Consider the following 22,989-nt stretch of genomic DNA (forward strand, 5'->3'; position numbering starts at 1 on the left):
CTTACTTGTTACTTATCTACAAATGAGGCTTTTTGTTTTCACAGCCTAATTTAGGCCACTCTTTAAATATAGTTAATACTCCAGAATGAAAGATTAAAGATTGTGTATGTTTTGTCAAAAATCAAGATATGTGCAACAAGTAATATAATCCCACCAAGATACTAGTTATAAAGATGTTTTCTCCATGATTCACATGGCAAAAACTTTCTTTAGAAGGGTCAAAGAATGCAACATGCATTTCAGACTTCTTTTCTTACAAAGGTTATAAGAAAATTTCCAAATTATATTTGCATGACACACAAACTACAATCAACGTGTGTGACCCATAAAGTTTCTGAATTCATATCAACAGAATAGTTTCGTAGGAGGGAAACTATTAAAAGAGTGTTATTTAAGTGACTGGAAAGGATGCACCCTACAGGTCTACTTTGAGTCCTTAAAAGAGTTTAGCTAGTTTTCCATTAAGTATTATTTTCCACATAAATTAAAGTAAATAACAATAATGCCTAAACATATTAAAGCCCTAAATCCCAGAAACGCTCAACGTGAAAAATCAAGTAATTTCCCTATCATATTAAATGATCCGGTATTCAGCACTCATACGGGATTTAGCGTTACACGACAAAAATCTCACTAGTTACCTGAATTCATGTCGGATGTGGTTCACAGCACTCGTCTACATCTACACTTGCAAATTGTCACATGATCAATGTTAAAAAACAAAAAAAGAAGAAGAAGAGGAGTTTGGCACATATATCAATTCCTCCAAACGTCCCTGTAACTTAACACGACACTGTTAACAACGATGATTCAACACCAGTGTTAACCTGATTGGCAGCTAAACAAGGTGCTTCCTCTCGTAGCTTCCGGTAGTGTAATGCGCCTGGCCCGGGACGGAGGCACGTAAGGTGCAGTGCGGTAGTGCAATCACTTGAACACCAGAGGGCGATCTTTGCACACAGCTCAAGGCCTTCCCTCGCTTGTGACCCGGCTCCTTCCACGTTCGGGTACCATTTCACTCCCGCTCGTTAACAACGCCATTTTCTGAGAAGCTGTACATCTGTTTCCTTCGGTGACGTGAGACATTCCCACCGAAACCTCAGAGTGTGGCGAGGATCCTTGAAAAGGAGATGATTAATGTCAATACAGTCTGTCCCACGCCCCACACCAGCGCTTCCAGGGGGGCCATGTTCTTCCCTGCTACTCTGTAGATGCCGGCGACGGCTGCACCTGGACGAGAGAGGGGCAGAGAAACAAGATCACACACGCATTCCCTCCGTGACCCCCTGCTCCGAGGCGACGTCGCTGTTTGCATTTCAGCAATCGATCATTCTCATTTTGTGAACCGTCCGCGGAAGTTTCCCGGGGATGGGTAAAAGTCACGCTTTACCACGTCACGTAACTGCAAGGCAGGCCTCTTATTTTCCTATTCAACTGTAAAACACGTATTTATAGTACACGCTGTCACTAGGCACCGAACAGGTTCATAGAAAAGGAATAATTTGCTATTGGAATCTCTCACCTGGGCGTTGAACTGGCCAGACATCACCACTACTTTTATCAACATACAATGCAATATATTAATAATTATTAGTGAAAAGAGAAAATTACAGAACTTAATCAAAATTCTAAATTAACTAAGAAATTTTTTAAAAAATTAATTCTTAGGTGTCATATAAGATAATCAGAATAGCAGACTGCTACATTTCAGAATCTACCATATAAAGTAGTTTATTGCAGTTCTTAATAAAGCATACACCTGTAAAGTTATTTAGAGACTAGTATCTTGACATCTAATAAAAATGGAAGATGAACTCAACACCTGTTCTGGGAGAAATGTTTAGATGATGCACACTTCTGAGAATGAAAGAATCCCAGAGATTCTCCAGGAGAATTCCTGAGAGAACTCCCAGGAGTCGCAGAGCCCATATGATTGAATACTTCACCTTATTAATATACTACATATAATGAAACATTTAAGTTACAGTATGCCTTCTTACAGATTGAGATGGCCTTAAAACTTTCCTCTAGAAAAAAAACTCTCTCTCTATCCTAGAATGACCAAACAAAAAGCAAGACCAGAAGTAGAGGATTCAGAGACACTGAAATGACAATGATTTGAGATAGAAATCTGTTCATAAAAATTAGCTAAGAATTATCTCTGTACTTCTCTTAAAATCTCCCAAATAAAAGGAACCGTATTTCTCTAAAGCGATACACAAGGGAAAAACAAATTATTAATCTAAGCCAAGGACTTTATATGCACATTTTTAAATGTTTGCTTATTTTGAGAGGGAGAGAGAGAGAGAGAGACTAAGCTGGGGAGGGGCAGAGAGAGAGGGAGAGAGAAATCCCACGCAGGCTCTGCACTGTCAGCATAATGCCCGACGCGGGGCTGGAACTCACGAACTGTGAGATCATGACCTGAGCCGAAACCAAGAGTCGGATACTTAACTGACTGAGCCACCCAGGCGCCCCTAGACACATTTTTTAAGAAGGAAATTAAAATGTATATCATATTTCCTACATACTATGTTTCTTGATAGTACCTTTACAAATATTACCTGGTTTAAATATCCACACCACTCCAGAGTATTATTACCTAAAGACAGAAAACAGAGGTTCACAGAGGCTCAGTTACTAGCCCGTGGAAATACTAAGTACAAGAGCTGGAATTTCAATCTAGGTGAGTCTGGCTGTAAATCCCCAAAGCATTTTATCATTTCACATTGACACTGTTTGAAAAAGAGAACAAGGAATTCAGAAAATCATAAAGTGAATAATTATCATCTCAACATTAAATAAAACTTCTAATGGCACCTGCATTTGCTTAATCAAGTAATAAACTTCACTAGTGTAATTGGTGATATCCTCAAATTTTAGAATTGGATAACAGTCTTTAAAAATTGTAAAGATCTGGGGCACCTGGGTGGCTCAGTCGGTTAAGCGTCCGACTTTGGCTCAGGTCATGATCTCACGGTTGGTGCGTTCAAGCCCCGCGTGGGGCTCTGTGCTGCCAGCTCAGAGCCTGGGGCCTGCTTCGGATTCTGTGTCTCCCTCTCTCTCGGCCCCTCCCCCGCTCATGCTCTGCATCTCAATAATAAACAAACGTTAAAAAATTGTCAAGATCTTATGCTTTCTCTGTTATCAGAAATTATATTAAACCTGAGAAATACTCTGCTTTTATGAGGATTTACCCCAGATTTCCAAGACTATCGTCAATTTTAAAAACACCATTTGGCCTCCATCCTTCCAGCATGAAGTTTTCAAAAATGATCCAAAGGAGAGGAAACACTGAGCACTCAACTAGCTCCAGCGGCCTAGGGAATGGGAAGCAAATCTGTCAAGTCAAACTTCTTCACACCTTTACATGGCGCGAAGAGCATGGGTTCTGGAGCTAGACCTGTGGATTAAAGTCTGCAATCCACCACCTTCCAAATGTGCTACCCACGGCAATCACTTCCCCTCTTGTGTGCCCTGTTTCCTCAGCTGTAAAATGGGCGCGTGTGAAGACGGACAGGTGATGTTTGGTAAGTCTTGGGAGAGTGACCTGTCCTAGGATGCGCTCTCAACTTTGGCTGGTAGTTGCCACAGTAGTGGATGAGACAGGTGTTTCCCATGGGGCATTCGGCATTCGGCAGATGGTGCCGGAACACGTGGCTGCCACCGGACGCCATAAATCTAGGTCCCTACTTCAAACCGCTCCCCAGGATAAATTTCAGATGGGTTAAAGAACAAAATGTTAAAAACGAAACTACGAATGTAAATTTTAAAGTATAAGAGAATATGGGGCGCCTGGGTGGCTCGGTCGGTTGGGTGTCCGACTTCGGCTCAGGTCATGATCTCACAGTCCATGGGTTCAGGCCCCACGTCGGGCTCTGTGCTGACCGTGCAGAGCCTGGAGCTGCTTTGGATTCTGTGTCTCCCTCTCTCTCCCCCTCCCCCGCTCATGTTCTCCCTCTCTCTCTTTCTCTCTCTCTCTCAAAAAATAAATAAAAATGCTAAAAAATTTTAAATATAAGAGAATATATTTATGATCTTAGGAAAAGAGGACTGCTGAAAGACTACACAAAAATAAGCAGAACCCATCAAGGGACAGACTAGAACACTTGATTAATATACTTGATTAATGTCCAGAATACAGACACACATATACACACACAAACACACATAGAATAACCGAGGCAGTACTTTTTGTAAAAGCAAACAGAACAAAACAAACAAAAAACCAAACAAAAACACAAACAAAAAACCCTAAAACTCCACAAAGTCAAAAGCAAGAACCCAAGTCCATCAGCCTGGAGTGGTTAAACTATACCAAGTCCACACCACGAAACCCATACAATTTCAAAGGAAAAATATAAACTTTATGAACCAACTCAGAAAAGACCTAAGACATGTCATTTATGCAACAAAGACAATGGAACACAAGACTATATATTCTCCACTAGTACATACACCCGCATGTAAGTGCACCTATATGTAAACATGTCTATAGGAAAATACAAACAAATGTGATAAGTAAATAGAAATCTGGGGAGATACATACCAAACTGAAAGTAGGGATTACGACTGAGCAGAGCACTGATTTGGGGGTGTCGTCAAGAGTGTTATGCAGAGAATAAAACAAATGAGAATATAAATTTTCATTTTCTTTCCTGTGGATAATCAGCTAGGGACCAGTTTGGAAGTTACCACCTCGCTCCAAAAGAAGCAGATGTGCAGAAGTCCTGTATGATTTCACACCCAGAAGCACTGGTCAGAAAAGACTGCGTCAGTGGAATTCTCGATCTGAAAGATCTGCAGGCAAACAATTTCGTGTGCCTCTTAAATGGACTTGGGAACACTGCTGTTGAATAGTGAGCAGATAGGAAACAGTATTTATAAAACTACGTGTAGGTTATAAAATAACAAATTCCCAAGTACTGTTATCCAGCTGAAGAAAAAAGAACGTCTCTATTTCCTTTGAAGTTCCCATGGACTCTGCTCAGTCACGTCCCATTCCCTCCCTGTATTTGTTTTTTGTTTTTTATCATTCCTTTGCTTTTCTTTGGCTTTACCACCTTCCTGTGTCCTAAAAATATATATGACTTAGCTTTCTGAATAAACTAATTTTTTGTAAACGGATACTGTATACCTTACAGGTCTGAAAGGTATTGTGCGTGTGGTGTAGGTATAATTCATGCATTTTTGCTACTGCATAGAATTCGACACATGAATATACCACAATTGATCCATTCCACTGCCAATGACCTTTGTTTCCAATACTGAGCAATGACAAATACTGCTTCTGTGAACATCCTTGCGTGCAACCCTTGGCACACATAAGCAGTCAAAAGTTTCTCTTCATCACATGGGTGAAAGTAGGACTGCTCCCTCTCATGTTACGGGCATTTTCAACTTGGCTAAAGTGATGCTAAACTGTCTCCCAAAGAAGTTGTACCAATTTATATTCTAGTTACTCCGGATCTTCAGAAGCAGTTGGTACCTTTTTTTTTTTTTTTAAATCTCTGTCAGTCTGATGGGTAAAAGGTATCTCTGTGATTAATTTGCATTTCCCTGATAATAGTTAATGTGACTGAGCTCTTCTTCATGTATCAATGGCCAGTAGGGTTTTCTAGTTTTACAAAATGTTTGTCACAACTTTTTTTTTTTCTAATTTTTTAAATTACGTTTCTTTCTTTTTGAGAGGCAGAGAGGGACAGACAGAGTGTGAGTGGGGGAGGGGTAGAGAGAGAGAGGGAGACACAGAATCTGAAGCAGGCTCCAGGCTCTGAGCTGTCAGCACAGAGCCTGATGGGGGGCTCAAACTCATGAACCGTGAGATCATGGCCTGAGCCGAAGCCAGACGCTCAACTGACTGAGCCACCTAATCGCCCCATAAAACATTTGTCAAATCTTTTGTCCTTTTTTCTACCGAGTTGTCCTTTTCTTATTTGATTCGTAGGGTTTCTAGAATATAGTTTGGATATTAATCTTTCTATATTTATATATGCTAACAAAGGTCTTCCCCCCAATTTGAGCTTTAGTTTTTTTACTCTCTTTAAGGTCTATTTGGCTGAACACTAGCCAGTTGAAAGAATACAAATATTATGGTCTTTATTTTCTTGGGGAAATACAAGGCTGAGTTATGCAAGAATGAAGAAGACACAAGCAAAACAGGATGTTTGAAGTAAATGATACATGTTCGGAACTGCCCCTCCCAACAATGGCAGACAGAATCAATTAGAAATAAGGAAAGACCCCATGAGGACCAAGGGACTAGCGAAGGCTGGCAGAGTGAGGATGAAGTGGGGAGAGCAATGCTGCGATGGTGTGGAGGCCAGTGAGAGATATGAACCTACAAGGACAGGAGAGACTAGACGAAGAGCCACCAGTGGACAGAAGATGTCAATATCCAACAACACAAAGGGCCCACGGCGCCACACCAGTGAAAGTGATTCGGGTCGCCCTCCATAGTTCCTGAGAGAGAGAGTGGACGTGAAGGCCAAGGCAGATTTGGTTTTAACAGCGTGGGTTCCGTCAGCTTGTGCGGTCGGATGAGGGGCTGGCAAGCGGTGGTCCGTAGGTCCAGCCTGCACCCCGCATCACATGGACGCGGCATGGGAGCTAGGAATGGTTTTTACATTTTTTAATGGTTTTGAAAAAGTCAAAAGAAGAATATTGCATGATGCATGAAAATTACACAAAATTTAAATTTCAGTTTCCATAAATCGTGTTTTCCTGGCATACAGCCATAGTCATTTGTGATCCCAAATTATCTCTGCATTCCTAGGATAACACTCACGAGGTAAATGAGCCCATACCCTCCTATTCTTGTGCACTCTTTATGCTGCTTACCCAGATTACTTCGGCCTCAGCAAATAAGCTGTGCACAGCTTTTTCTCTTTCCCTTTCTGCAATAATTTGGATAAAACAGGAACTAAACCGTTCCTTCAAAATTTGGTAGAACTCCTCTGTGAGCCCCGTTTGAGCCTGGAGTTCCTTTGGGAGGAGAAAGTCTTCAACATGTCAATTGTTTAAATATACTGATTGTCCCATTCATATTTTCTTTCTTCTTGTGCCAATTTTGACAGTTTATATTTAGGAATATATCTCTGTTCAAAAAGCTTTTATATTTCTTTATTCTACATTATTGAGTCTGTAGTTATTTATTCTATTTTGTTCTATATTTTACTTTTCTGCCTTCAACTTATTTAAATTAGTTTGCCAGCAATCTATTCATCTTAGTATCTGTCCAAAGAGCCAGTTTTTTGCTTTGTTAATCTTTCGGTTAATTCAGAAAACCTGAATGGTGTTGGAATGCCTGGGTGGCTCAGTCAGTTAAGCGTCTGACTTTGGCTCAGGTCATGATCTCATAGTTTGTGAGTTCGAGCCCCCCCCCCCCCCCCCCCCCGTCAGACTCTGTGCTGACAGCTTGGAGCCTGGAGCCTGCTTCTGATGCTGTGTCTCCTTCTCTCTCTGCCTCTCCATGTTCACGCTCTGTCTCTCTCTCTCTAAAGTAAGTGAATATTTTTAAAAATTTAAAAAAAAAGAAAAGAAAACGGAACGGTGTTTCTCTACACCAATAAAACTAAGCAATGTCCTCAAAAGATACCAAGCACAACCACCATAATATAGGAAGAGTCTGAGAATTAAGTTCACCAAAAGTATTCAACCCCCTTGTTAAGAAAAACATTTTTAAACTCTAACAAAAGACTAGAAGATGACCTAAATAAATGGAAATCCATTAGATGTTCTTGGGTGGAACAGTTTAATATGCCAGTTCTTCCCAAAGCAACCTCTCCATTCAATTAAATCCCAATAAAAACCATAATTATACTTTTTGAGCAACTGAGTAGACATATTCTAACATTTATATGAAAGAATAAAAGCCCATAAATAGCTATGCCGACTTTGAGAAGGAAATGAGTGGAATCTAGCCTTACCAGATGCAAAATGCCACAAAACCGTAGCGATAAAGAAAATGTGACCTTGCTGTAAGAACGCATAAAAAGACTAACAAATCAGAACAGGGTTCAGAGACAGACCCTTGTACCTTGAACATAATACGCAAACAAGGTGAATCAGTGTGGAAATGATGCATTTTTTTCCAGTGGGTGGTGTGGTAGAAACTGACTTACTATGTGGGAGGAAATACCTGGAATGCTGTCTAATACCAAACCCAAAATGAGACTCACCATGACCCAAGTCAGGAATTGATGAAATTATGTCTGAATGCCAGGCACCTGTTTTTGTAAATAAAGTTTTACTGGAAAAAGCCATGCCTATTCATTTACACAAGTCTATACGTGCTCTCACACTACAATGGCAGGGCCGAAGAGCTGTCACAGAGACCACTTGGCTTGCAAAGTTTAAAATATTTCTTATCCAGGGGCGCCTGGGTGGCTCAGTCAGTTAAGCGTCTGACTCTTGATGTCAGCTCAGGTCATGATCTCACAGTTCATGAGTTCAAGCCCCACATCGGCTGACAGGTAGAGCCTTCTTGGGATTCTCTCTCTCTCTCTCTCTCTCTCTCTCTCTCTCTGCCGCACCCTCCCCCCCCCCCATTCGCAGGTGCTCCAAATAAATAAACAAGCAAACATTAAAAAAATATTTCCTATCTAGCCCTTTAAGAAAATGTTTACTGACTCTTGTTTTAGATGAAGTAAAGATCTTTATATCAGAGGTAAAATTATAAAATTAACGTTAGAAAATAGATCAGCATATATTTTGACCTTGGTGTGGGGGAGAACTTCTTAAATTAAATCATAGACCATAAGGCAAAACGCTCTTTGAGCTGATCACATGGAAATTAAGGATTTCTAGAGGAAGGTAACTGATAAAGGACTGAGAATTTCCTTGCGAAATCCAAAACCAACAAGGGACCCGTATCTCAAGTGTGTAAGAAACCCCTGTAGTTTAATGAGAAGAAAAGAAGAACCCCCAAGAAAAGTAAACACATAACTTAAGGAAGCAATCTGCAGGAAAAGAATTCTAAATATATAAGCATGGGAAGAGAAGTTCAAACTCATTAGTGATCAGAACAAAGACATGTCACTTTATACCTTCAGATTTGCTAAAATTAGCTCTACACTGCCAGCTGATGGCATTATATGGAAACCCAGTTTCTCCCAACTCTCATTAATACCAACTAAGATGAGGGGCGCCTGGGTGGCTCAGTCGGCTGAGTGTCCGACTTCGGCTCAGGTCATGATGTCACCATTCGTGCGTTCAAGCCCCACATCAGGCTCTGTGCTGACTCAGAGCCTGGAGCCTGTTTCGGATTCTCTGTCTCCCTCTCTCTCTGCCCTTCCCCTGCTCACACTGTGTGTGTGTCTCTCTCAAAAATAAATAAACATTAAAAAAATACCAACTAAAATGAAAGATCACTGTATTCAGAATAAAATCTAAGAAGTAGCAAAATTTAATAGATGTATCTATATTCAGCCAATTTTCCCATTCAGAATAGATATTAATCAATCGTCTGCAGACCTGAATATACAGCTATGAGTGCACAGACACAAACATTGAGAACATAAATATAGTTAAAATATTCACACTTGGGCTAGTTTTCTTAATTCAAGTATCTCCAGGTCAAGAGATTAGCCAGAAGAAATTTAAATGTTTTATTGCTGACCTGGAATCTTTACTTGAAATTATGCCAGACTATTTATGTTTTTAAGGGCGTAAAATATAAGACTGCCGTCTCTAAAATCATTGGCTTATTTTATTCTTGGATGAACTGCAAGTAGGTAATACACACACAGATGCATCATTAGAGATAAATGGAAATAGAAGGACATTTCTCCTGCTCTCTAACCTTTTACAATAATTTATGCCAGTAAACACACGTATATCCACACACTACTTACAACCTCTGAACAAGCTATCCCTTCTTCCCTCCTCTGGTGGTGGGTCCACAATTATAACAGTGGTGCACAGGACTGGCAGTCCCTTTCAAGCCTCTCTGTATGACACCACAGGGAATAAAACCAACTCGGATTTTTTCCCTTTGCCGTTGTCCATAGGTCATCTCCAACCACAGCTAGTTTAGATCCCAGGCTCAAGTTCAGATCGCAGTCAATGCCTCTCAATCCCTCTTCCTTCCCCTTGCTTCTCCCTTCTTCTCTCCCCCGTTTCTTCCTCTCTTCCCTCTGCACTTCCTCCCCTACTCCATCTATCCCCCCAACCAGTATTTTCTGAGTATCTGCTATGATCCGGGTACCCTTTTATTGTTGTTGGGAATCCAGTGGGGACGAAGGCGCTTTCAGAGTGCTCTCTCGGTCCTTTACACATATCATCTATTAAAACAAATTTTTCCACTGGACTGCTTTGTCCCTTGCCGACCCCATTCAAGACTCTTGTTTTCCATGCCCTGCAGGAAAAAAAGGCCCAAATTTTCTGGCTCACCTTCCAAGATCCTCTAGGATTTGGCTCTACTGGGTCTTTCCAGCTGAATCTCTACTCCTTTACTATGCATATCCTGTGCTTCAGCTAAACTGGAGTACTTGTTTTAAAGCCTCTTAGTGGCAGGGGTGCCCGAGTGGCTCAGTTGGGTGTGTCCAACTCTTGATTTCAGCTCAGGTCATGATCTCACAGTTTGTGGGTTCGAGCCCCACATCAGGCTCTGTGCTCACGGTGCAGAGCCTGCTTCGGATCCTCTGTCTCCTTCTTTCTGGCCCTCTCCCGCACATGCTCTCCCTCTCTCTCTCAAAAATAAATAAGCATTAAAAATGTTTTAATAATCATAAGGCCTCTCTGTGGCAAAATGGACGACATGCCATATGATAAAGTTATAGGCTGCAGGCAGCAACGACGAAAACCTAATACAGAATAACACAGAAAAACCAGACGGTAAATGAAGGATGAAAAAACAACTATTTCATGACTGTCATATCAGTGCCATGGGACAGAGGCAGAGACATGGAAACAGGGCTCTCCTCCCAGGGTGTGAGGTATGCCGGTCACTCTGGGAAAAGGTGACGGTGGGCTACAAAAGGAGGCCTTCGAACTACAGAAGGAAAGGACTCACTCTTCTCTCCAGGGCTAAGAACCAACCAGAGAGTTCGACATCCTTCTTGTGGCAGCAGTGAGCCGCCCCAGAGGGACGGATGGAGGCCGGAAACTAAGGGCAACGGGAGCCCCCACTATTCACTGGTTGTGACAGAAACCAACGGCAGCAGAGCCCAGCAGCCACTGTCTGCAGGGCCCTGTCCTGGCAGCGGCTTCAGTGTCCTCCGGTCCCAACAGGATGCAGCTGAGTCCTGGCTCGACCGGTGCAGGAGCTAGAACTCGCTGAACCAAAGGCAGAGGCTGGGGCCTCCGTCCAGTGTTAAGAAACGGCCGGAGGGGAGGCACCTGAGGGCTTGTAGGAAATGCACACGGGGCGGTGCACTAGCAAAGTTGTACGCGGCCAGGGGACCTTCTCAAGGGGCCAATTTCTACTAGGTCAGGGGACATTCGTGTCATAATAACTTGTGCTTCAGAAGAAAGTGCAGTTTTATTTTGTAGTCACAGGCAGAAAACGTGAAGGACCTATGGGCTATATTTTCATTTTTTTTTTTATGACAATTACCAAAGTCAAATTTGTGTGCCTACCTCTCTCCCTTACTAGACAGGGAGTTCCTTTAAAGCAAAAACTACATCCACTAGACGAGAAATTTTCCTGTGAATTTCTTCACCCCTTGCCAACGTTTACAAGTTTTTCTATTTCCCACCAAACCTTGCGTAACGAGTCTTCACCCAGAAGCACAAAAACTATCTGTTTGATGAATAAATGAACTGATCTTTCCTTCCAAAAGTGTGATCAGGGCTGAAAATATTCCACACGGAAGATTACACTACCGTCACATGCATCATAAGAACAGAGTTACTAGAACCGTTAGGTGCACATACAATTAGGTCCTTGAACAAAACAAAATCAACTTACTAGTGATCATCGCTCCAGTTACAGAAGCCAGAAATCCGATGCTGACTGCAATGACAGAGATTACTCTCCCCTGCCTATGTCTCTGCAGCATTACAAACATCAACACTCCTGCAGCACCGTGGACAAACAGAGAGGAGAAGAGAGCCCAGAGAAAGATCCAGTACCACATCTCTGAAAGGAAAAGCAGAGTGTTAATAATTCAGTTGAAAACACCCGGGAAAATTCGGTTTAACAAACGGTGAGCCCCCACGGTCTGGAGGAGGGTAAAAGCGCCCAGTACAGTACCTCATACATAGTATCACTAAATACTAATACTAACCACTGCTTGGCAGTTATCATCGTCACTAATGCTTGCTGGGGAAATAGTTCCAGGACTTCAGAAGGTTAAGGCTACATTCTAATTTCCTCTAAATGTCTCCATCATCGAGCTATAATCCATCAATGTGTCTGACGAACCCCTGATATATTTGCAGAGCTCTTGGAACAAAGTTAACGAATTGCTGTTTGACATGTCATTTTCTATGTTCTACACTAAATAACAGTGTTAAGACATTTCTGAAATCTACTCCTTAATTCAAATCGTTCCAGAAATCAGTGATTCTCTTTTATGATTTTAAGAATTTCAGGCAATTCCCCTCTTGGCTTTCAACTTTATATACTAAAGCATCACTCAGAATTTTTTTTTTTTTTAATTCTTTGCCTCAGATCATTTTAACGGTCCTTACCCAGACCTTTCCAAGCACCACTGTCCTTTCTTCAATGTGTCCTCGGTTGCTGTCCATTTTAGGTTACGGTTGATAAGCACACCTTTCATTCTGTCTCTCTGCTCATTCCCTTTCTTTCTGGCTACCTGCTGCCTCCCAGTCAATCCACACATCTCCTGATGGCTTTGCCAGGTCCTCGCGTTGACTCCCTCTCCCTCACCAAGTCTGTCGTGAGGTACATCATGGCAGGCAACTGGTCCCGGCTGGGCCAATCATTCCCTTCCCCCAGGAATTCTGGATTGGGACCACGGGAGCATCTCAGTCATTGGGCGGCCGAAGGTTTTGTGAACAGCCATTTCATCAGCACGTGAGGAAAGCCGCGATACAGGATGGAAGGATGGAGGATCCCTCAACGAGATAGCCGGTCCCTTACTCCCGTGATTTCCAAAGCCTGCCACATCACTACCCTTAGATTCACGGTAGCACCTCCGTTTCCTTGTAATCAAATGCCCTTTTTACTTAAACTGGTTCAGGTAAGGTTTCTGTTACTCATACCGGAAAGAGCGGACATCAAAATGCTTGGATGACACCTTGAGGATCATCCTTGGTGCGCAAACGTTCTATAATGCAAAATATCTATTTGTGCTAGCGTTTACTAGCAAATGTGAAGGAAAGGCCAACAAAACAGTCATGAAATAAAGAGAACAGAAATGGAAGAATTAAAACTTGTTCATCCCAACATCACTCAAGTACAGATATACAGTGCCGATGGGAACGTAAAATGGTGCAGCTGCTATGGAAAAAGGACGGTGGTTCCTCAAAAATTTTAAAAAAGGACTACCATATGATCCAGTAATTCCACTTCTGGGTATGTACCCAAAAGAATCCAAAGCAGGATCACACCCGTGTTCATAGCAGCGTTATTCACAGCAGCCAGGAAGTGGAAGCAGGTCGAATGTCCACCAGTGAACGAATGAATGAACAGTGAGTGGGCTGCATGTGCACACAGAATATCATTCAGCCTTAAAAAGGAAAGTACTCCTTTCCTGGGGCGTTGCTGTTTAATGGGTACAGAGTTGCAGTTTTATGAGATGAAAAAGATATGAAGATCTGTTATACGTCGATGTGAATGTACGTAACACTACTCAGGGGTACACTTAAAATAGCTAAGATGATCGGGGTGCCTGGGTGGGTGGCTCAGTGGGTTGAGCGTCCGGATTCAGCTCAGGTCATGATCTCGCGGTGCGTGAGTTTGAGCCCCGCGTCGGGCTCTGTGCTGACAGCTCAGAGCCTGGAGCCTGCTTTGGATTCTGTGTCTCCTCCTCTCTCTCTGCTCCTCTCCTGCTCATGCTCTGTCTCTCTCTCAAGAATAAATAAATTTAAAAAAATGTTTTTTAAAAATAGCTAAGATGATTAAATTTTATGTTTTCACCACACTAAAAAACTAAATACGTTTTTTTAAGTGGCTATAAATTTAAAAGATGATTCTTTTAAGTCATGCCCACAAATGACTAGAAACAAGCAAAAAGCTCGTTAAGGAAGGAAGGTGTGGATGTAAGAAACTAATACTAGGGACCTTTGTGGCAATGGAACTATTCTGAATTTTGACTGCAGTGGTGGATACATACACAAGGGATAAAGCTGTACAAAAATATGTAATACACACACACATAAGTAAGTACACATATACACGTAATCCTGGTGAAATGTGAATGAGGTTCATGGATGAATGTCAGTATCATGGTTTTGAAATTACACCGTGGTTTGCCAAGATGTTCCCATTGTGTAAACTGGATAAAAGGTACACGTGTTTTCTCCATATTATTTTTTACAAATGCATGTGAATCTATAATTTTCTCAAAGTAAAAAGTTTAATTTTTTTTAAAAAAGGATACACAGAAAACAGATTTTAAAAATAAAATCATTTCCACCCTGCCAAATTCTTAAGAATCAACACTCAGAATGGACTCAGATAATGTGAAATCATTTGGAGAAAAAGACAGCAGGTGTATTTTCCAGTGTGTGGTGAATTGCCGGGCCTGCTTCTCAACGGCCTAAGAGACAGATGCTGGTCATTAAGGAAAAGTGGACAAAGCCTGCCTTTTAAGGTTTTTCTCTGCCAGCTTTCAGGGAAAGCGTGCTTCTGGACTGTCACTCCCAAACAAACGGCTTCAGCTGATAATAAATGCTTTAAGGACACAAAGGCTTCACCTGCTCAGAAGGCATTTCTATTTTAAAATATATAATTTTCCGAAGCGAACCTAATAAAGCAGGAAGAGAAAGGAATAATAATATGGAGCGGGGCATTTTCATCAAGGGAGCTCAGAGATAAGGAAAGGTTCTACAGCAGCAGGCACATACTCTTAAACAGAAGTCAATAATCAGCCTCAGATCCCAACCCCCGTTCGGACAGCTTACCAGATCTATGTTGTTCTTGAAATACAAACAGAACGAAAAATTTCTTGACTATATTTAACAGTATGAGTGAGGGATTATTTGACATTACAAGTAATGGTGTCTGCCTAGTGACTATACAGTTCTCGGCCTCAACCATAAATTGACCTAATCATTGGGGAATGTAAATTTAATGTTCCATAAAGCCCCAAGATATCAAAGACATTATACAGCTAAAATAGAACCTCAAATGGTCCTCTCATGACCAGTCCAGGGTTATCGCTTAGGCAGACTGAGCACAAACTATATAAACTCAAACTTATTTTCACATTTCTCACTCTTTTTTAAAAACCTTATTATTCACCGTGGAAAACACTGAACTCCGCTGAGAATATCTACAACTAACCTAGGTTTCAGGTTACTACTATTCTTGTCAATTCCCCACTAGATGCACACAACCCGGTCAGCGGACAGGACCTAAGACCTTGATCTACTCTGCATAAGGCAAGTCTGTCTAAGGCCCCTGCTCACTATTGGCAAACTCAGGAAACCTACTGGGCTAGTTCAGGCAAAGAGAACTGCAGTATCCTAACAGCAGAGCAAGAACATACATCCGAGAGGCCTAGAGGGAGGACAGGTACTAAGAGGACAGGTGTGGCATATCGCCACCTTTTCTGAAACTGCCCGGGTCGCACAGCTAACGTAGACATCCACGGGCCCACTGGTCCATCTGCCGCATCCAACCTTCTAGAAAGTGAGCAACAGTGGAAAGAGGATGCCAGAGGGAGCCTTGGCTGGTGCTAAGCAAGATGCACAACAAAATTTTAAAAATACAATGCACAAAACAGAAAACTCTGAAGCATGCCATTGTACAAATCACCTTAATTCACTGGAAGGAAATATTCCTTCTTCCTGGGCACACCTCCTGAAGTCCTCTCGTTATTTTTTCCCAGTCAAGGCTACCATAAGCTTCAGCCTAGACGAATTTTGCCTGGATTGTTGCACTGTGTTTGTTGCCGGAGAACTGTGATGTGTCCCGGCCTCCAAACGAGACTAGAAATAGCCCTGCTCCCAATCTCTGTCTCTCATCAGCCCCCGTTGCCAAGTTGCTCAAAATTATCTTCTGTGCTTTTGTTTTGAATCCTTGGACAAAATTATTTATGAGAAATGGTTTTCTCTAGATGTTTAAAATATACTAGCTGACTAAAAACAAGTCAAAGAATGACACCTACTGTATGATCTTATTTGCTGAAGAATGTTTGTATATGCCCAGAAAAATACACCAACAGAAAACAGTGGCTATCTTTTAGAGATAAGAGATGGGTTATATTATTGTATACATTATTTTTAGCACCTGCCTGTATATACATATATATATACATATATATGTGTGTATATATATATATATATACACACATATATATATATAAATTTTGCTGCAAACATACTGTCTTTAAAAAAATAGTTTTGATTCTAAAATTCATCAACGAAGACGCCCCACTAGGCCAAAGGTTCTCAACCCAGGCTGCTCGCAAAACTTAACCTATAGAAAAGGAAAGCAGGCTCTGGAGGTAGGACGTAAACAGCAACACTGCCGTCAGCTCTATCAATCACAACACGAGACAGAGACAGAAATCACTACTTTAGGCTAAAGTTACTTAAGAGAAATTTATTAAAACATCCAAAAGTCCTAGAAACAACAAAACCATCTCATTAGACAAATACTAAACACATTTTTTAATCCTCTAGAGGATATTTGACCATTCTAATAAAATCATTAACCAACAGATACCGAGCCCTGTGTACTCAACATAGTCTATGCCCCAAGCTGAAAATACCATACCAGTAAGCCCATAGTTTGAAACTGTTCATGGTTTCTACCTTCTTTATAGAAATGGTGCACATTGTATGTTTAAACAGTCTGTGTTCACATTAGGTTATCTCAAGCTTTGTTCTCATTCCAGCAAACCTAAGGTGTGGAATCCACAGCCCTTAGTTTCTAACATCAGTGACTTCCCAGTTTGGGGATATGTCCCATATAGGTGGCTGATTAGACTCTCTGGGGGATGATGCATTTAAAAGTTGAAAAAGTCCCCTCAATCAGATGTCAGCAAAGTATGGTCCATGAGCCATAGCTGGCCCACCACCTGTTTCTGTATAGCCTGTGCGCTAAGAATAGTTTTTACATTTCGAAGTGGTTAAAAAAAATCAAAAGAACAGTACATCACGACACATCAAAATTAATCCGAATTTGAATTTCAGCGTCCATAAAGTTTTACCGAAACACAGTCATACTCATCCATACTGCCTATGGCTACTTTCATGCTATAAAAGCAAGCTGAGTAGCTATGACAGAGATAATATGGTCTGCAAAGCTGAAAATATTTACTGCAGTACTTTAATTAATTTTGTACAGTACTTTCATATATTAGCAAGAGCTGACACTTTGAATCATTAGTTAATGGTACTTCAATGGGATATATTCTAATACCTCGGGCTCTTCAGGGCACAATAGGTAGTCGATCTTATGGGAAACAGAGGCCTGAACAAGAAGAACAATGGCAAGAAAGGCCCCAGGAGAATTCACTGCCATGTCTGAATTAAAAAAAATAAATTTAATTTAACCAAATGATAAACATACTGGAGATAGAATGAGGGTAAATAAGAAAAACAATCTACTGTCAAGAAATAAAGCAATCAACAGAACCAGACTCAACAATGATCCAGATTTTACAACAATCAGAAAGGGATGTTGAAATGACTGTAATTTACACGTTAAAGGCTCTCATGGAGAAGGCTGCAAACTCATATAAATACATGGGGAATTTTAGCAGAAAAATGGAAATTCCAAGAAAAAGGCAAATGGAAATGCTGGAAATTAAAAAAAATCATCATCATCAACAACAAAAACCATGATATCTGAGATGAAAAATTCCTTAACTGGTCTCATCAACAGACTTGACACAGTTAAGCAAAAAATCAGTGAACTTAACAATGGACCAATAGGAATTATTCAAATTGTGGTAAGAGAGAAAAAAGAATAGGACCAGAGGAGGAGGAGGAGGGAAAAGAGGAACCATCCATCTAAGAGCTATGGAATGATTTCAAATGGTTTAACATAATGTGAAACTGGAGTCCCAGAAGGAGAGAAAAAGAGAATGGAGAAGAAAAATATTTGAAGGGATAGTGGCTGAAAATTTTCTAAAAATAATGAAAGATACCAAACTGCAAATCTAAGACTCTCAGAGAATCTCAAGCAAAGATAAAGACTTCCCAAAATAACCAAAACAAAATAAAATAAAAATAAGCGCCCCCCCACACCTAGATACATCACAGTGAAATGAATAAAAACCAAAGATAAAGGGAAAATATTGAAAGTAGTGAGAGGGAAAAAACACATGACATACAGAGGAAAATAGATAAAAAATCCCGTCAGAAACTATCAAACAAAAACAATAAAGCGACATTGTTTAAAGACTGAAAGAGGAAAAAATATAAACCTGTTAAGCCAGATACCTATATTCAGGAGGAACAGCTTTCAGAAATGAAGACTTTTTTTCAGAAAGAAAAAAAGCTGGGAGAATGAACCACCTGAGCACCTCCATGACCTATTAGAGGAAGCTCTTCAGACAGAAGGAATGATACTAGATGGAAGCTTAACTCTACACAAAGAAACGAACAAAAAAGGTTAAAATGAATATAAACATAGAATATATTTTCCTTATTTTTAATCATCTCTTTTTTTAATTTGGCAGTGATGTTTTTATTTTACTATTTTTTTCAAATAGAATTTATTGTCAAGTTAGCTAAACATACAGTATATACAGTGTACTCTTGGCTTCAGGAGTAGATTCCCGGGATTCACTGCTGACATACAACACCCAGTACTCATCCCAACAAGTGCCCTCCTCAATGCCCATCACCCCGCCCCATCTCCCCCACCTCCCCCATCAACCCTCCCTTTGTTCTCTGTATTTAAGAGTCTCTTATGGTTTGCCTCCCTCTCTGTTTGAAACTGTTTTTTCCCCTTCCCTTCCCCATGGTCTAAAGTTTCTCAAATTTCACATATGAGTGAAAACACAGATCTGTTTCTCTGACTTATTTCACTTCTCATTAATACCCTCCAGTTCCATCCATGTTGTTGCAAATGGCAACTGCATTTCATTCTTTCTCATTGCCAAGTAGTATTCCATTGTGTATAAACCACATCTTCTTTATCCATTCATCAGTTGATGGTCATTTGGGTTCTTTCCGTAACTTGGCTATTGTTGATAGTGCTGCTATAAACACTGGGGTACATGTGCCCCTTTGAAATAGCACACCTGTATCCTTTGGATAAATTCCTAGTAGTGCTATTGTTGGGTCTTTGGGTAATTCTATTTTTAATTTTTGAGGAACCTCCACACTGTTTTCCAGAGCGGCCACACCAGTCTGCATTCCCACCAACAGTGCAAGAGGGTTCCTGTTTCTCCACACCCTCGCCAACATCTGTTGTTTCCTGAGTTGTTGATTTTAGCCACTCTGACCTGGATGACATGGTATCTCAATGAGGTTTTGATGTGTGTTTCCCTGATGATGAGCGATGTTGAGTATCTTTTCATGTGTCTGGTTGGCCATCTATTTTTAATCACTCTTAACATATTAACCAGACTTAAAAATAAGCTGCTGCATTTGTCCACTCGAAACCTCATTTAACACAGAAGTTACATCTACTGTAAATATTTAATAGCTGTCTGCTTCTGCTTCTTAAAGAAAGCAAAAACACTAGTTTTTAAATTTAATTGTGACACCTTCAAGAGCTGCTTTAATATATCGCCCTTCTCAAAGCTTATGGCAACACTTGTGTTATTACCCACTTCTACGAAATTACCCTTTTTCCAGCTAATTATATAATTTCAAACTGTAAATTATAGTACTTATCATTGAATACTAAAAGAAATTTCTTAGAAAAGCAAGTTCTTAATTTAAAACAATCAGAGTATCATTGCTTTAAAGCAATCAGGTTAAGGCTATTTAAAATAGTTAAAAAACTGCTCTATATTCAAGTCATAGCACTGTCTTCCTAAAAGATGTCATTCAATTTGTTCTTCCTCATAATTGATTAGCTACTCAGTTACAAAAGTGTAAGAATTAAGTGTCAAAATCTGAATCTATTATGAAATTATAACACAGCATTTCACAATGGTTTTAATTGTCATCACTTGTGGGTCCTCAAGTATCTTAAATTATACATGCCACACCAAAAAAGAGGAAAAAAAAGTCAGTAACAACATGTTTGTTTGAATCAGTTACTGATCTAAAACGTCTTCTCAGCAATTGTCAAAATGCTTTACAATCTCATGATACAGTATTTCCAAGGGATATTGACACTGAACACTGAAAAATGAACTTTTTACATCAACGAGCGTATAATGAAATTCTCAATATAGACAAATTCCTAAAGTTAAATCTAAATAAAGGACCAAATGAGTGACAGCTCAGAAATAAAAGCACAACCAGGAAAATTCAGCAAGTAAGTAATGGACGTGCATGGTCAGGACCGTCACACTGTGGCTATCACTGACAGTGATCCTGAGGAAGCAGTCATACTGCACAAGGATAAACAAAACAAAATAAAACAAAGACATAATTTCAGAACTAGAAGGGATCTTCCGATCCTGAATCCAGAGTTTCCTAAACCAAGTTTTAAGAAGGCCTAATTTGGGGTGCCTGGGTGGCTCAGTCGGTGAAGCATCCAACTTCGGCTCAGGTCATGATCTTGCAGTTTGTGGGTTTGAGCCCCGCGTCGGGCTCTGTGCTGACAGCTCAGAGCCTGGAGCCCTGCTTTGGATTCTGTGTCTCCCTCTCTCTCTGCTCCTCCCCTGTTCACACTCGGGGCCTCTCTTTCTCTCTCTCAAAAATAAACATTAAAAAAAATTTTTTTTAAAAAGGCCTAATTCTATCACTTACGTAAAACACCCAGTGCTCATCCCAACAAGTGCCCTCAATAAATTCTACTCCTGAAACCATTAGTACATAATTTGTTAACTAGCATGAATTTCAATAAAATTTAAATTAGTTAGGTAATTAATTAAATAAAATACTCCAGACTCTCCCCTCCCCTATGAAAGAGAAAAAGTGAATCAAGATCAGCCACATTTTAATAACTGCTGAAAGGGGATGATGAGTATGTAGGTCTTAGGATTCCCATAATAAAAAATTCTTTATAAAGTAGTTGGAAAAAAAAGATAAAATTATCACTAAAATGAGACAGTAAATGTCCAAGAATGAACTTAAAAACAAAACAAAACAAAAAAAGGCCTAATTCTAAGAGTTCCTAAATGATGTTCCAAGAACAAAGAATTTCTAGGTCCTAAACCTCACCCTATTAAAGGCCTGAAGAAGCTCTGAAGAAATTTAAAAATCTCTTAATTTTAAAGATTAAAGAAACAAGTTTATATGCAAATGGTAAGTGTTTCTCTTAGCTCATAGTTACTAAACTTTTCTCTCAGAACTTTCTAATTTTTAAATCAGCCTTCTCTTAACATCAACATGAAAACTGCCAACATCAGACTGTATTACCAATGAAGAAACCAAGGCCTGGGAAATAATGTGGCTTGTCTAAAGTACAAAAACCAATCTGTAGCATTTAAGGATAAAACCAAGTTTCTTGACCCATAAATTTCGAGATTCTATTGCTTCTTTAGACTCTATTTGCATACAAAAATCTAACAGAACCCCACTTATTCTGTAGGGGAAATTCCAATAACATTATCTAAGTGTTTACATAAATCTTGTTAATGTTTAATTCTCTCATGTACTTCAGATGTAACATACCTAAACCACCTCGAATTTTCAAAATCCTATCATTTAATAGGAATCATTCTCTATCGCTAGTAGTACATATAAAGAAAACATCACTAAAACAGTAAAATATTATTAATAATTAATAATATTAAAAGATAGTCACTTTTTAAAAACTGGGTTTCAGCAACCTCTTGGAAATAAAGGAGTCATTTATATTGAAAGTTTAATAAGTCTTTAGTTATACTAAATACTCCATATTAATTTGCTTTATATATCACAACACAGCTACAAACTGATCACAACGAAACTTAATTTTTAAAAATCGGATGTCCCCCATCCTTGAGCTCTCAATAACAAAATCACCAGAAGGGCTAGCTATAAATGTAGTTTCAGATTTAAAAATATAGGATTGTTCCCCAAATCCCAATTCCATAAATATGGACTGGGATCCTGGATCTGTACCTTTAACCAGACCCAGGTGATTGTGATAGGCAGCAAGGTTCAGAAACTATGTTGTATCAAAGTAATCGACCGTAGGAAATGGGAGAAGGGAGGAATTTTATCATGAAAATCCAGTGTCACAACCCTGACAAAAACATCTTAGCTAGACACTTTTAGGCAAGAGTAGTTAGCATACAGGTATCCTCTGCTTTTCAAAAGCTTCCATTATACCACTTCACTTTTACAAAAGACTTCCTAGATCATATCCCAAGATTTATAAGAACGCATTCAACTGGACCCATGTAAAAGTTTGGTTCTTCCTACTGGTACCAAGTTTGGTGAAAAATCTCCTTTTCAAGTGTAATCTATTTACCTAAGGTTACTGGAATTTGAGAGTCTAATGAGATCTTTTTCAAATGGTTCCACTGCCACTGTTTATTCTATGACCAACTTTTATTGCCGGAATACTTAGTCACTAAAAACACAACTAGCCTATGGTACCTGATCTAATCGTATACATTTAATAAAGCGGCAAGCTACGAGGCCACTTCAATTATAAGAAAAGAGATGTGTGCAAAATGCTTTGCACAGTATCAGGCCTGCAGTGAATATTCAATGAACACAACTATTTAAGACTTCTGGAATTTATTAGAATTTTTCATCTGATACTACGGTAAATTCAACACGCTGTACTGGGGCGGGGGGGGGTTCTCTTCTTACATCTGACTCTTAACTGAAGTGTTGTTGACATAC

General features: G+C 40.0%; 1 protein-coding gene across 4 annotated transcripts in view; it reads right to left on the reverse strand.

Moving 5' to 3' along the window:
• The window catches only part of TMEM170B (transmembrane protein 170B), an 81,075-nt gene that overhangs the window by 51,167 nt on the left and 6,919 nt on the right, over positions 1 to 22,989 (reverse strand). For all 4 annotated transcript variants that reach the window (XM_042985718.1, XM_042985717.1, XM_042985719.1 and 1 more), the window contains exons 2-3: positions 11,912 to 12,082; positions 642 to 1,230 (exon numbers count right to left, since the gene is read on the reverse strand). In XM_042985718.1, the coding sequence (XP_042841652.1) occupies positions 1,100 to 1,230; positions 11,912 to 12,082 (302 nt within the window). In that variant the 3' untranslated portion in view covers positions 642 to 1,099. The remainder of the gene's footprint in view (positions 1 to 641; positions 1,231 to 11,911; positions 12,083 to 22,989) is intronic.

This window comes from Panthera tigris, chromosome B2, assembly GCF_018350195.1.
Source record: "Panthera tigris isolate Pti1 chromosome B2, P.tigris_Pti1_mat1.1, whole genome shotgun sequence".
NCBI lineage: Eukaryota > Metazoa > Chordata > Mammalia > Carnivora > Felidae > Panthera > Panthera tigris.